General features: G+C 39.6%; 1 protein-coding gene across 1 annotated transcript in view; it reads right to left on the reverse strand.

The window, feature by feature from the left end:
• The window catches only part of LOC126482400 (serine/threonine-protein kinase PRP4 homolog), a 148,489-nt gene that overhangs the window by 90,049 nt on the left and 41,629 nt on the right, over positions 1-16,811 (reverse strand). Inside the window, exon 5 of the mRNA XM_050106516.1 lies at positions 5,990-6,276. Within this exon, the coding sequence (XP_049962473.1) occupies positions 5,990-6,276 (287 nt within the window). The remainder of the gene's footprint in view (positions 1-5,989; positions 6,277-16,811) is intronic.

Here is a 16,811-nt window from a genome sequence, read left to right on the forward strand (position 1 = left end):
GAAACAGACAATCTGCTTTTCTCCTTTATCTTGTAAGTAGGAGCCACACAAAGAAGTCAAAAACATTTAAGGCTTTTGGGATATTGCTGCAACTACTGTGGCCCAACTAAAATGCGTTAAATAATGCAACTCGCTCTAGAAATTTACCACTAACCTTGTAACCAGACACTAAGGTTGTTTCCTCATTATTACGGGCTTTACCTGATATTTATTGACACTTAATGAGCTCTGTCATTCTGTCTATCCTTTGGGAACACTGTATAAGGCATTCTGCATTTTATCCCCCAGGTTTCTGAGCATCATTGATTAATGGTGTTCTTTCAGGTGTACAGTCAGGGTGTCAATTCTATTTTATTCACAATATTTCGATATGTGATACAGCTATCTCTATTACTTTTTGCTTACCATATGTCCTTCAATTAATTCATTTCCTGTTTGGTGGAGAATATTATGAACATACCTATAGTGTGTTGTGTTGCAGTCTGTTATTGCCCTGTCATGGCAAACCTATACACGAAACATTATGAACCAAATGCACTAGAAGCCACCAAATACAAACAAACTTGCTTCTATTGAAATGAGGATGATACATTTGTGGTGTAGCCACTTGGGGAGGGGCGGATAACAACAACTTTTTAAATAGTTTCTAAAACGTATAAACTCTATCCATATTAATATAAAATTCACGACAGAGTTTTAAAGAGGGCAGCTATCTTTCTTTGGTAAGTTAAGAGAACAATGGGCGGATCACTGGGGCACATTGTACATAGAAATCCCATCCACAATGGTCTCTATCTCCACACCTCAAGCCACCAACATCTGTGCTAAAGACTAATCCACTAAGTTTGAATGCTGTCAGATAAGGTGAGCCTTGTCAAAGAAATACAACACCTACGGACAATATGCTGAATGAATGGGAACTCAAAATGTCAAACTAAGCGGGTGTTGCAGTTAAAATCAATAACTTCTGAGGAATAGATTAGCACTGATAAAGAAAAAGCCAAAAGTCACCTGTCTTACACAGGCCTAGTCACTAGAAAGATCGGTAGGCTCCTACACAAACATGGCATCTGGTGTAGTTTGCACCCGTAATCAAAGACAAAAAGTTTCTTTTGTGATGTTATAAATAATCTATGTCTTCAAAACCCAGATGTGTACCACATTCCATATGAATGTGGCTTGTCTTAAGGGGCCCTCTCACATTCAACATTTATGGCGCAATAATATTGTGTCAATATACTATGCAAAAGTGTGAGGCCAAGAGCAGCAGAATATTATTGCACATTATTTATGAACAGGTTGTGACAGAACTGTGCCTTCATAAAAAACGTATCAGCCATCAACAATGTAGAACTCTTATATAGTGCGAATCAGTTCCTTTCCTTGCAAAACACAAGCAGAAGTTATACAGAATGGACAAAGCAAGTCATAAAAACTTCCAGTAAATATTTCAGTGACCCAGGGACTCATTCACTGCAACACAGATTCATAAACAGCAACTACTAATCACAAATTAAACTGACAAACTGTGTAATTTGTCGTGTGCATGTGTTGTTACCTATGTATTTCTGTATGGCAACAACAGCTGCAAACAAAAATTTATTTTACTAGTTACTGCCTGTAAGCTTATGTGATGTTATGCCTATGGTGTAACAACTGCTGGGGAAAAAAAGCATGTATGGTCATACGAGAGCTGACCATACCTTATTTGGCAATTCTGAAAACTACTGTTACGTGAAATACATATTTCTGCTTACTGTCATAACACCATGATCTTCACTTTCCTCTGCTATTACGGACTGAGTATCTGGTGTTTCCTCAACAGTCAGGAATTTCATTTCTATAAGCACAGCATGGTACTTTAATATGCATCCCCTAGTACAATCCCTGAACATTTGTCACTTACTTTTTTCAGCTCTTTGCATTAATTCATTTGGAGTGAATTGAATTTCTCTTAGTCTCAGAAGGAACTGCCCTTTATTGTGTAATGCTACCCTTACATGGTACAATATATTGCACAATATTATAATAGTGGCCTCCTTTGTGAACACAACTGTAGTTGCAAAATTTGAAGATTTGTCTGTTAACCTCAGTTTGTGTCAGGAGCTTATACACAAGAGACAGGATGGAAGGTCTGAATAACTTTATCGGCTTAGCAAAGGATTTTGTGATAGATCTTTCATAAGATCTGATAGCGGAAATTGTTGTAAGCTGCACACACGTATGCTACAGTTGCTCGACTCACTGTTGCATTTTATCAGTGACCATGATTAAATTTGTAGCGTGTACAACGACCTCAGTTTTGCAACAGTCACCAATGGCAACATGAAACCAGGTTTGGTTTTTGCCACTTTGTATTAATTTTCTAGTACTTATTTAACTAGAGTGCTATTTACAAAAAGTATTTCAGCCTTAACCACAAATGTATAAATATCAGATGTGAATTAAATATTAACAAAGAGATAGAAGGGCTGGCCAGTGCTTACCTTAGCTCAGTACAGCCGATAGATACACAAAACAGAACAGAAAGATTACATTCCTAGCTTTCGGAACTTTGTTCCTTCGTCAGGGAGGGGAGAGGGAAAAAAGGGAAGAAGGGAAAGTGGATTCAGTTACTCACAACCCAGGTTATGAAGCAACAGGGAAAGGTAAGCAGGGAGGGTAGCAAGGATGGAGGCATGGTTGTCAGAGTGAAGCCAAAGATATTCTGTTGCAAATTTCCTCAGCCACTACTTCGGGTTTCAAACAACTCTCCAATTGTAATATTATGTAAGGGTGAGTACTTTCTTGCAAAAGTTACAAGTTCTTGATTTTGCAGTGAACGCATCAGCAGTTGACTACCTTGCAGTCGATATATTTCTTTGGTAAGTCAGAAATAAGAAATTAAACATATCAGCACCTAAATATAACCCACTCATATTTATTTTTACAGTTTTAGAAACACAATTACTTACAATTACTGTGGGTTCGAAAGGCTGAGTCAGACATATAAGGTGGGAGCTACACCTTCCCGACCATACTTGTAACATAGTTATCATCTGGCACAGCAGCACGCCACAGTTATTGTGGCTGAAGTGTGGAATAAATCATTTCTTAATAGAGACAAGCATGTGGTGGAGGGTGGGCAGCTCAATGGCCGTGGTTTGGAAAGGTCGCACCGGAAATGTTATCAGGGAAGCAACAACGAATGGCATAGTACCGCAACGCAATTTTTAAGCTCGGATTGGAGTAAACAGATCCAACAGAAAGCAGCACTTATCAGAGCAAAGCAATATAAGAAACTGATTTAAAATGAGTGTAGAAAGCAAATTGAGGAGTATCCTATTTACTCGAATCTAAGCCACACTCGAATCTTAGCCGCACCTGAAAAAAAAGAGACTCGAAATCAAGGAAAAAAAATTTCCCGAATCTAAGCCGCACCTGAAATTTGAGACTCGAAATTCAAGGGGAGCGAAAAGTTTTAGGCCGCACCTCCAAATTGAAACAAAGTTGGTCCATTGTAATATGAGACACAATTTAGGTCGAACGAATGATGATACAGCTACAGTAGTTTGGTTCAAGTCGTAAGCTTAGCAGTTAAGCTTTACCAGGTAGCCATTGCTATGCGTCAGGCGCTCCGTCCATATTTATACGGGTACCCTTCCTTTTTCATGTGCTTCGTCTGGTTTGAATTGATTGCTTATTTTTCTTTGATCTGATAAGTGCCGTTCTCTTTGTTATAGGTGTTTACGTAACTCTAAGCTGAAAATACATTACTGTACTATGTCGTGCATTGTTTGTCGCATTCTGATAGTGAGTGTTTATGACCTGTCGCCGCTCGCGGCATGGCTTGCTTTTGTGCGCGCTCCGCCGCTTCCAATTAAAAAAGAGAGAGGAATCATCTCATTAGCGAAACAATGGCAAGAGACTGCTATTTGTTGTTACTTACACTGCTGCTTTCTTTGATAATGACCAACAAGAACCAAATAATAGACTGCGTATGATACAACATGTTCTGAACGAGAGTTTAGCGAAAATTTTTCTGCGTTTGAAAATCTTTGCAGGCGCCTCTTTAGTACATTACATTCTACACAGAAATTAGAGTCATCTTAGATTTAAAAATCTAGTCAGTTGTCGTGCTTCATTTCTGACTGTATCATAATTCGGCGTAAGAATAATAAGAATATAAACATGGCAGGAGATGTATATTCTTCCGCGTTTGCTGTTGTCTCTCTCTAGTTTCGTAGTTTATTAGGCACACAGGATTTAAATGAGATAGCAGCAAACACGAAAGAATACATGGCAAAATGTTTATATTCGTATTATTCTTATGGTGAAGAGAATACTGCATGTGGTTCACAATTGATAAAAGTTCCTATTAGCAACCATCTCTTGTCACAGGTACGAAAAAATTCAGAACATAGAGTTGGCCATATTGAAAAACATCCCAAACAGTCTTGCCAGCCGGATTTTCGTAGTACATTGAAAGGCTGCTACATTCGAAGATGAACAATATGGAATTTGTATTTACGTAAAAGTGACTACGAGCGAATGGCAAGAGAGTAAGGAAGTGTTGTAGGATTGAAACTTCCTGGCAGATTAAAACTGTGTGCCCGACCGAGACTCGAACTCGGGACCTTTGCCTTTCGCGGGCAAGTGCTCTACCATCTGAGCTACCCAAGCATGACTCACGCCCGGTGCTCACAGCTTTACTTCTGTCAGTATCTCGTCTCCTACCTTCCAAACTTTACAGAAGCTCTCCTGCGAACCTTTCAGAACTAGCACTCCTGAAAGAAAGGATATAGTGGAGACATGGCTTAGCCACAGCCTGGGGGATGTTTCCAGAATGAGATTTTCACTCTGCAGCGGAGTGTGCGCTGATATGAAACTTCCTGGCAGATTAAAACTGTGTGCCCGTCCGAGACTCAAACTCGGGACCTTTGCCTTTCGCGGGCAAGTACTCTACCAAGCACTTGCCCGCGAAAGGCAAAGGTCCCAAGTTCGAGTCTCAGACGGGCACACAGTTTTAATCTGCCAGGAAGTTTTATTTGTTCATTTGTTGACATAAACAATGATGATGATGATGATGATGATGAGTCCCATACCCCTTTACGGAGTGTAGGGGAGCGACGCAGGAGACCTGCACCGGCAAGGTCCTAGTGGAGGTGGTTTGCCATTGCCTTCCTCCGACCATAATGGGGATGAATGATGATGATGAAGACGACACAACAACACCCAGTCATCTCGAGGCAGGAAAAATCCCTGACCCCGCCGGGAATAGAACCCGGGACCCAGTGCTCGGGAAGCGAGAACGCTACCGCGAGACCACGAGCTGCAGACCACATAAACAATATGTTGTTCAAATGACTCACATACCCTTCCTTTACCAATCACTAACCCTCTTTTTGTTTCATTTCTTCCTGGGAATCTAGCTTGAAAGAACCACATAAACTATTGAGCTTTTGTTGGGTGAGAACATGCTTGCTAGATGTCAATTAGAACAAGTTTTAGTCTTGTCTCTCAAGAAAAGTTATGATAAGTTTCACCACAGCGAAATGCTAAAACAATACGAAAATGTGCAACTGAAAAAATATCAAACGATGAACATAAAACAAAAATAAGAGTTTTAAATTTAAAAAAAATTCAAATATTATTAAACATTGCAGTGAACAAGACAGCAGAAAAGAAAAATATTTTAAATATAATGTTTTGCTACTAATCTATGCAGATCTAAATGTCTCTCGTCACAATGTACACAGTGCTGCACATACGTGTATACAAAACATTTCTTAATATATGTTACTAAAACATACTGTTGCATTCCATTGTTCAACAGCTTATGCTCACAATGCTCTTAGCTTAATAGAGAATGGTAATATAGAATGATATAATTTTTGACATTTTTAATAGCCTACCAAAGAAGCAATCAACAGCAATGACACATTTATGCACTTACTAGTTGACACGTAATGAAATTATGCTACAATACCAATTAAATAAAGTCACTTACGAACTGGAGAACGGCTTCTGCTGCTTCTTCTTCTTGAAGATTCCTTGGCAATACCAGTTCTTCTACAAACATCATCCCTAATTTTTCTATCTGATGATCTTCTTCCATCATATGACCTAAGAGGAGATCTATCAGCAGATTTTCGTCTGGATGAACTATGACTCTCTCTGATTCTCTTCACATCTCGCAATACATCTGATGTGCTCCTTTTCCTGTCACGGTCTCTCTCTTCTCTGGTTTCTTTCCGTTTATCATCTCGTTTATCTTCTCTATGTCTGCTCTTGCTCCTGCAATGAATTCTAACATCAATACACAATTCATCAGTTTAGACATGCAATAACATTTTAATTTCAACAAAATGTTTGGCTCAGGGGTAAGTGCAGACAAAAAATCAAAACATCTGTGGTTCAATCACGTCTAGTCCAGGTAAGTCACTTATTGTTACTTTCAATTTTGGCAGTGACTTGTTAGTGTGAAACATGCCAAGTAGCATCTTGGTTTGAGTTCAAATTAAACTATAGGGTTCAAAAGCTAAGTTGGAGGAAGGCAAGGGCATACCGCCTCCTCTAAGGTCTGCCCAGCAAAGAATTAAACTTTAGCTCTTATCATCACACTCTGGAAAAAATCTTATTGCAGCTGAACAAAAATTTGTAAATATAATGTAGACAATAGTGTGAGAAATATTTTAAAAACATTCTGATCAAAAAGTGTTACTGAAACTAAAAGAGTAAAATACCATAAAACTTGCTACAAGAGAAATAGGCAGTTGTACTTATACAATGTATTATGGCAAATGGTACTCATTATTTTTCAATATAGTCTCTGTTTGAACATTTAGGACTTTCTACACCATAGGACTGAAGTCCGCATGAAAGAAACACATGAATAGTATTCATAGGCAAATCTTGAAAGCAATTTTGAATCATCTGTTATGAAAGGGTGCTTTGAATGAACCATATGTAACATAGTGGGTATCATTCCTGTATGGAGGGACGTTCAGTAACCCTCACCCACAGGGCCACAACTATGGCACTTTTCCTATCTCTCTGACATGGCAGTTAGTGATAACATTTTTTTTAGAGCATTCAAGTGTTTGGGTTATATGTGACACACAGCTGACATGGGCTATAATCATGCACAGCACAATGGGGCTGCACATGTTTCACACAAATTTCTCCAATGTGTGCATCAATGTTCTGTTGTACAAACACCCACTTCATTCAGTAGGAATAGAATGGATTGAGGATATTTGTCATTTGTAACATTCTTTTTAACTGTTCTAAGATGCATCACTGTCTCACACTTGATCCAGTTGTAATTTATTCATTCTTACTCTATTAGACTTAAATGCATATCTGCCCCATAGGATGGAATATTGTGGATTGAAATAGCAAGGTGAATACAGATGCACCTTGACCATAGGGAAACTTAGGAAGTACCCACTTTCATACATCCAAAAAGAAGTGGAAGTGAATCACACAGTGTAATTCTCTCTGAGATATTGAATTAATTGAGTCACGGATATTATCCTCGAGTTCCTCTATTGTGTGATGATTTTTTTGAGTACACTTTGTCTTTCACTGCAGCCCACAAATAAAAATTGCGCGAGTTAAATCACGACTTGTAGCAGGTCAGATATTGTTACTAACCACTCTTTCATTGAACACATAAATTGCATTCAAAGAAACATTGGCCATATGAGCCCTTGCCAGATCCTACTGAAAAAATGAGAAGCTTCAGTCTCTTTCACTCAGTTTCATTAAAAAACGGTCACAAAATGTTTTGCCCATATCTTTCACCTTTAACTGTGCCATTAAAAAAAATGGGCCTGCTATTCTGTCACTACTAACTGCGCACCACATCTCTGTTTTCTGATCATGAAGGGGTTCCTCATGAAGCACAACAGGTCTATCTGCACTCCAATGTCGACAGTTTTGGGAATTAACATACCTGTGTAAATGGAATCAAGCCTCGTCAGAAAACAGAATGAGGTAAGGATCTATTTCACTGTAATGCACTTGTTTTAAAGCCCATTTGCAAAACTTAACCCTCTGCACAGGATCACCAGGTCAAAGTTCTTGTACTACTGATACTTTATAAGGCCTCAGCCCAAGCAGCTTAGCACCTCTTTGTACATAGGTGCACGATATTTTTGTCTGCTGAGAAAGATGTCACAGAGACTTTTAGGGGAATTTTCCAGATGGTATGCAATGTCATCAAGATGAGCTTCTGTGAGCATTGTACGTCAGTGTTTAAAATTCTTGTCTTGAATTGTACGTCGTCATTTACACTTCTTGTCTTGAACACTTTCCGTTTGATGAAATTTATTCACTAATTTGTGAACTGCATCATGGCTTGGAACTTGAACATCTGGAAACTTCTGTTCAAACAATCTCCGAACAGTAAGCGGACTCTGTATACACTCAGGAATTGTAAATAAACAATCGTTGTGGAATCGAATAATTTGCTCTTGTTATTGTTGCTTTCACAAACTTCACTATTGCACTCGTGATGCCTATTTCACTGCTCGAATGACACTAGCCAAAAAGGCATGTACGTTTGTATGGCCTTCCGGCTAAAACCCACAACAAAAAAAAAAGAGGGAGGGGAGGCATAGTGTGGTCCTGCAGAACTCATTCAACTGGCAGGTGCAGCTTTCATGGCCGGTCTGCAATACCCCAGGCCTGCAGTCATCAGATAAATGGAACACCCTACACTTAGTCCTACTGCCACTATTTTCAGAAATGCAAAAATCTACTAAGCTGTAAAATCGCAGAGCTACCTGCAACATGACATAATTTCATAACCTGCAGCATCACCTGTCCTGCCCAACGAAAGATGTTGTTGTTGTGGTCTTCAGTCCTGAGACTGGTTTGGTGCAGCTCTCCATACTACTATATCCTGTGCAAGCTTCTTCATCTAACAGTACCTACTGCAACCTACGAGGGTTGTTTTGTAAGTACGGGCCATTTTTATTTTTTAAAAAAGATACAAATACTTTTGTAAAAAAACTTTTATTTTCTGATTCTACACACTTTTACCTATTTTTCTACATAGTTGCCTTGTTTATTTAAGCACTTGTCATACCGTACAACAAAGTTTTTAATTCCATCTTCAAAGAATTCGGCCGCCTGCTCCGACAGCCAAGAGTTCACGGCCGCTTTCACTTCATTGTCGTCATTGAAGCGCTGCCCGTCAAGATGGTGTTTCAGGTACCGGAAAAGGTGAAAATCGCTAGGAGCAAGGTCGGGGCTGTATGGTGCATGGTCCAAAACTTCCCAGCCAAAAGAATCAATCAAATCCCGAGTCTTTTGAGAGGTGTGCGGCCTAGCATTATCGTGCAGGAGCAAAACTCCTTTTGTCAGCATGCCGCGCCTTTTGTTTTGAATTGCTCTGCCGAGCTTCTTTAGAGTTGCACAGTGGGCATCTGAGTTGATTGTCGTTCCTCGTGGCATAAAGTCCACTAGCAAAACACCGCGCCGGTCCCAGAGGACAGTTGCCATAATCTTGGCTTTGACAGCGTTCGTTTGGCTTTGACCTTGACGGGTGAGGTTGGGTGTAGCCATTCCATCGATTGTCACTTGCTTTCGGGAGTGATATGGGATACCCATGTTTCATCTCCAGTGACAATTTGACTCAACATGTCATCCCCTTCTTCCTCGTAACGAATCAAAAAGTCCAATGAAGTGGCAAATCTCTTCCCTTTGTGGTCCTCTGTGAGGAGTCTGGGTACCCACCGAGAACACAGTTTCTTAAAGTTTAGGTTTTCAGACACAATTTTGTACAAAACCGATCTTCAAACTTGTGGAAATTCCAAAGAAAGAGTGGAAATTGTGAATCTTCTGTCCTCACGAATCTTTGTTTCGACTGCAGCCACCAAATCATCAGTGATCACATAGGGCTGGCCTGAGCGTTCTTCGTCATGGAGGTTTTGATGGCCATTTTTACTCTCTAACCCATTGACGCACTTTACCTTCACTCATTGCATTCAAGCCATAAACTTCTGTTAACTGACGATGAATATCTGCAGCTGATAGGATTCTCGCAGTCAAAATGTATCACTGACCATATCTCACACGCGGCGGGCGATTCAATAATCGTAAACATTATAAAGTAGCACAGCGATGCGTACACGTCAGCTACAGAGCTGCAACTTGCATCAGTGTGAATGGGAAGGATGCCGGCAAGTGGCGCGGTGGCTTGTTGCAGTGTCCGCGCAAACTACGGGACTATACACGCGAACAGCCCTTACTTAAAAAACAACCCCTGTACATCCTTCTGAATCTGTTTAGTGTATTCATCTCTTGGTCTCCTTCTACGATTTTTACCCTCCGCGATGCTCTCCAATACTAAATTTGTGATCCATTGATGCCTCAGAATATGCCCTACCAACTGGTCCCTTCTTCTAGTCCAGTTGTGCCACAAATTTCTCTTCTCCTCAATTCTATTCAGTACCCCCTCATTAGTTATGTGATCTACCCATCTAATCTTCAGTATTCTTCTGTAGCACCACATTTCGAAACCTTCTATTCTATTTTTGTCTAAACTATTTACAGTCCACGTTTCACTTCCATACATGGCTACACTCCAACAAATACTTTCAGAAAAGACTTCCTGACACTTAAATCTATACTCGGTGTTAACAAATTTCTCTTCTTCAGAAATGCTTTCCTTGCCACTGCCAGTCTACATTTTATATCCTCTCTACTTCGACAATCATCAGTTATTTTGCTCCACAAATAGCAAAACTCATTTACTACTTCAAGTGTCTCATTTCCTAATCTAATACCCTCAGCATCAGCAGATTTAATTCACTACATTCCATTATCCTCGTTTTGCTTTTGTTGATGTTCATCTTATATCCTCCTTTCAAGACACTGTCCATTCCGTTCAGCTGCTCTTCCAGGTCCTTTGCTGTCTCTGACAGAATTACAATGTCATCGGCGAACCTCAAAGTTTTTATTTCTTCTCCATTGATTTTAATTCCTATTCCGAATTTTTCTTTTGCTTCCTTTACTGCATGCTCAATATAGAGATTGAATAACATCGAGGAGAGGCTACAACCCTGTCTCACTCCCTTCCCAACCACTGCTTCCCTTTCATGTCCCTCGACTCTTATAACTGCCATCTGGTTTCTGTACAAATTGTAAATAGCCTTTCGCCCCCTGTAGTTTACCCCTGCCACCTTCAAAATTTGAAAGAGAGTATTCCAGTCAACATTGTCAAAAGCTTTCTCTAAGTCTACAAATGCTAGAAACATAGGTTTGCCTTTCCTTAATATAGCTTCTAAGACAAGTCATAGGGTCAGTATTGCCTCACGTGTCCCGATATTTCTACAGAATCCAAACCAATCTTCCCCGAGGTCGGCTTCTACCAGTTTTTCCATTTGTCTGTAAAGAATTCGTCTTAGTATTTTGCAGCCGTGGCTTATTAAACTGATAGTTCGGTAATTTTCACAACTGTCAGCCCCTGCTTTCTTTGGGATTGGAATTATTATATTCTTCTTGAAGTCTGAGGATATTTCGTCTGTCTCATACATCTTGCTCACCAGATGGTAGAGTTTTGTCAGGGCTGGCTCTCCCAAGGCTATCAGTAGTTCTAATGGAATGTTGTCTACTCCTGGGGCCTTGTTTCGACTTAGGTCTTTCACCGCTCTGTCAAACTCTTCATGCAGTATCATATCTCACATTTCATCTTCATCTACATCCTCTTCCATTTCTATAATATTGTCCTCAAGAACATCGCCCTTGTATAGACCCTCCATATACTCCTTTCACCTTTCTGCTTTCCCTTCTTGGCTTAGAACTGGGTTTCCATCTGAGCTCTTGATATTCATAAAAGAGGTTCTCTTTTCTCCAAATGTCTCTCTAATTTTCCTGTAGGCAGTATCTATCTTACCCCTAGTGAGATAAGCCTCTACATCCTTACATTTGTCCTCCACCTCTAGCCATCCCTGCTTAGCCATTTTGCACCTCCTGTCGATCTCATTTTTTTGACGTTTGAATTCCTTTTTGCCAGCTTTATTTACTGTATTTTTATATTTTCTCCTTTATCAATTAAATTCAGTATCTCTTCTGCTACCCAAGGATTTCTATTAGCCCTCGTCTTTTTACCTATTTGATCCTCTCCTGCCACTATTTCATCTCTCAAAGCTACCCATTCTTCTTCTACTGTATTTCTTTCCCCTATTCTTGTCAATCGTTTCCTAATGCTCTCCCTGAAACTCTCTACAACCTCTGGTTCTGTTAGTTTATCCAAGTCCCATCTCCTTAAATTCCCACCTTTTTGCAATTTCTTTAGTTTTCATCTACAGTTCATAGCCCATAGATTGTGGTCAGAGTCCACATCTGCCCCTGGAAATGTCTTACAATTTAAAACCTGGTTCCTAAATCTCTGTCTTACCATTATATAATCTATCTGAAACCTGTCAGTATCTCTAGGCTTCTTCAACGTATACAACCTTCATTTATGATTCTTGAACCAAGTGTTAGCTATGATTAAGTTATGCTTTGTGCAAAATTCTACCAGGCGGCTTCCTCTTTCATTTCTTTCCCCCATTCCATATTCATCTACTACATTTCCTTCTCTTCCTTTTCCTACTATGGAATTCCAGTCACCCATGACTATTAAATTTTCGTCTCCCTTCACTATTTGAATTAATTTCTTTTATCTCATCACACATTTCATCAATCTCTTCGTCATCTGCAGAGCTAGTCGGCATATAAACTTACACTACTGTGGTAAGTGTGGGCTTCGTATCTATCTTGGCCATAACAATGCGCTCACTATGCTGTTTGTAGTAGCTTACCCACATTCCTATTTTTTTTATTCATTATTAAACCTACCCTTGCATTACCCCTATATGATTTTGTATTTATAACCCTGTATTCACCTGACCAGCAGTCTCGTTCCTCCTGCCACCGAACTTCACTAATTCCCACTATATCTAACTTTAACCTATTCATTTCCCTTTTTAAATTTTCCAACCTACCTGGCCAATTAGGGGATCTGACATTCCACGCTCCGCCCCGTAAAATGTCAGTTTTCTTTCTCCTGATAACAACATCCTCCTAAGTAGTCCCCGCCCGGAGATCCGAATGGGGGACTATTTTACCTCTGGAATATTTTACCCAAGAGGATGCCATCATCATTTAACCATACAGTAAAGCTGCATGCCCTTGGGAAAAATTACGGCTGTAGTTTCCCCTTGCTTTCAGCCGTTCGCAGTACCAGCACAGCAAGGCCTTTTTGGTTAGTGTTACAAGGCCAGATCAGTCAATCATCCAGACTGCTGCCCCTGCAACTACTGTAAAGGCTGCTGCCCCTCTTCAGGAACCACACGTTTGTCTGGCCTCTCAACAGATACCCCTCCGTTGTGGTTGCACCTATGGTACAGCTGTCTGTATCGTTGAGGCACGCAAGCCTCCCCACCGACGGCAAGGTCCAGGGTTCATGGGGGGGGGGGGGGGGGCGGCGAAAGATATATAGCACAAAACTGGATAAGACTTATCACGAATACATCCACCACAAAAAATATTTGGGGGAGGCATGGAATCCACTATGAAAAGATGTCAATAATTATTTATGTAATTCTTTGCTGTGATGCATGGTGATACATTTGTGAAACAGCAGCTTGGGAAGCCTTCATACAATAAATTATTTGGGCTAAAAATATGATTCTGTATTGTAAACAGTTTCTTCTTGGATGCAAAATTTACTCCAGCTGAAATTGTCCATGGCATCATTTTGTTTTTACATTTTGGTGACTCAAAAACTTGAAGGAGAGCCCTAAACTACTGATTACTGAGGTTTATGGGAACCACAAGTTTCCGTGTGGCATACGATGGTATTGAATTTAGCATATGTTAAAATTCAGGAGTAAGTAAGAAACACGTATTCTTTTTGTCTTCAAAAAAAAAAAAAAAAAAACCCCCTGCACTGAGATACAGGCCACCAAAGACGACACTACAAACACCATTTTGAAGATGCAAATTTTGGAAACATTTTTAAAATGCTGTATCTCTGTAACAGTTCTAGATATTTTGTTAGAGTTTTTTTTTTATGTGAAAGATAATTGCTTTATGATTACAAGGGTATCCTCCATTTGGACATATCTGTCAAAATTCTTTTAGTGTAGCCATTTGATTTTTTTTTTTTAATTTACAGAATTTTTTTCCAAAAGTGCCAATCCAGAAAAGTTAATTTTTTTTCTGTTGATTAGTACCATGTAGTACTATATTCTTTGTAAAGGAGAGCTTCCACTTTTAAGGTGGACAGGTTTTACTTTTTAAAATATCATTTTTTTTAACTTTCAAGGGTAATGAATATCTTCACTGAAGTCGTTTCTTACTTAATTTCGTTGTTACAATGTTTATTTCTATTGTCTTTGTTGCAGTTATCACTTTCTTTGTTGCAGTTATTTCTTTTCACTTTCATTGTTGCAGATATTTCTTACACTGTGTTATAGTTTCTCGTCAGTTTCTTTGTCATGGTTGTTCACTGCAGGTTTCTGCATTGTAGTTGTTCAGTCCTAATTTGCTTACTGAAGAGGCTTCTAAGAAATATGACACCATCCACCAAGTTCTGTGTTTTCGTGAGGAATTTGCCAGTTGACACAGTTGCAGTGTGTTTTGTGAAAAGGACTGTTTGAAATGTCTTCCGACTGGGACCACAGGAGAGTGAAGTGTACTGACTATTTGCATATCCATAAAAGAGTGATATGTAAGACAAATAAAAAAAAACAGACTCTGTTCAGGTTGGGATTAAGTGTTTTCATTTGAAGACTGTTTCAAAGTGAAAATGTTTCCAGTGACGACTTTTTGTGTTCTAAATCTTTTGACAGAACAAGGCGAAACCTCCCATGGTGCAGATGATGCAGATGTTGCATCAATAGACGAAGAATTAAATACCCTGAATCAGTGAACTACAGGGGTACATGTTTAGTGCTGTTAAGAAACAGTGGTCAGAGATGCCGAGTCATAAGCTCTATGCATCAAGAAAGCGCAGAGAAATTACTAAAGTTATGCATAAATACACTACAGGAAAACTGACCCACACTCTTCAAAGCAGAATATCCATCTTCAGAAGAAAATGAACCAAAGCAATCTTGCACCTCTTGCCAGGAATTTTCACAAATATCAATTCAGCTGTTGAATATTGTGCATCCTACAGTGAAAACATTTAAGTTGTAACTATTATTCCAGAGACAATTTCAAAGAAAACAATTTTTAGGCACGCTGTATCAGTATCAAAGTACATGGTAGACAAATCAAGAAATGTGAGGTCTGTGACAGGAGTCTTTGGAAGACCAGATCCCTATTATGGTCATCCTGTAGGAGCTGCTAAAGTTCAAATAGTGCAGTCATTTTATATGGAAGATAAATGGGACTGTACTCGCCAGAGTGCCAACAAAAAAAGACACTATAAGTGTAACAGTTGAAGGTCAAAAAGTTTTGAAAGTGAAGAGGTACATGACTTGCAGTATTAAAGAAACTTTTGCAATTTATAAGAGCAACTATACAACTTCACATACTGGAAGATCAAAATTTTATGCACTACGACCTAAGGGGGTGGTTCCACACTCACCTACAGATCTCTGTGTGTGTATGCAAATTTTGAACTTTTGGTGGTAACCTTTAATAACTTACTGGAGAACGTGACATACGACACCTCGGTTGGGTGTGTGAAATCATTAGTAGTCTGTGACGTACAGCGAGAGACTTGTTTGTTTCACAAATGTGGTGACTGCCATGGAAAGGGAGGACTGTCTTTACAGACACTTGGTCTGGAAGACGTACCAATAACTCTGCAGAAATTACATATACAACATGGGAGGAAAATAAAGTAATTAAGAAAACTGTTGCCTTTGACAGTTTCATTGATGAACTTGGTAAATGGTCAGTGAAAGCAGTAAAACACCGGCATCTGAAAAAATTGCAACAACAACACGTTGCAGAAGTGAAAGGGTGTGTACTGGCTAAAGAACTATGTTTAGTGTTTCACTGTGATTTTGCTGAGAACTGGTCTTTAATTCTCCCACAAGAAGTACAAGGGTATCATTCGAGTAATGACCAGGTGACCACAAGTGCTGCAGTTACAAGTGATGACACAGGACGTGAGTCAGCACATGCTTTGCTACCAATGCGCAAAATTCTTCAACTACAAAAAGGAGCAGAGTAGATCATCATCATTTCTGTTGGTGCTCCTAGTCATTTTAAAAATTGTTACCAGTTGTTTGAATTGAGTTAAGTTGCTGGTGACAACTGACTGGGTATACAGTGCTACTGGTCATGGGAAGGGGCCTTGCGATGATTTAGGCAGCCTGATGAAGCACCATGCTACAAAACAATCATTCGAGATCAAATACAGCTATAATTCAGATGCTGAGGATGTTACTTGAGTCGTGAAATCTTACACATCCACAGCCCTCACTCTTCTGTCCAAAGAGGAAATCGAAGAATTCTGTGAGCAGAAAAAAGAAGAATGGTCCAATCAAACCATTCCTGTGAAAGGAATTCAGAAGACACATTCTTGGGCTCAAAGTGATGGGTGAACTCATATTGCTCGCACTTAACAGAGCAAGAAAGAAGAAATTTCATTCGTTCAACTAACACTTCAGAAACAGCAGGGTAATATTCAAATTCACAACCACAGAAGGGGGATGTTTGTGGCGTGTGTGTATGATTGTGACTGGTGGATTGCAGAGATTATAGACACCGGTTATGAGTTAAACGAAATTGTAGTGAACTTTATGCTACCACATGGATCAGCTGCTGGATACAGGTTTCCAGCTGAAGGACAGCAACAACGCCATCAGTGCTCA

This window comes from Schistocerca serialis, chromosome 5 (genome assembly GCF_023864345.2).
Source record: "Schistocerca serialis cubense isolate TAMUIC-IGC-003099 chromosome 5, iqSchSeri2.2, whole genome shotgun sequence".
NCBI classification, from domain to species: Eukaryota; Metazoa; Arthropoda; class Insecta; order Orthoptera; family Acrididae; genus Schistocerca; species Schistocerca serialis.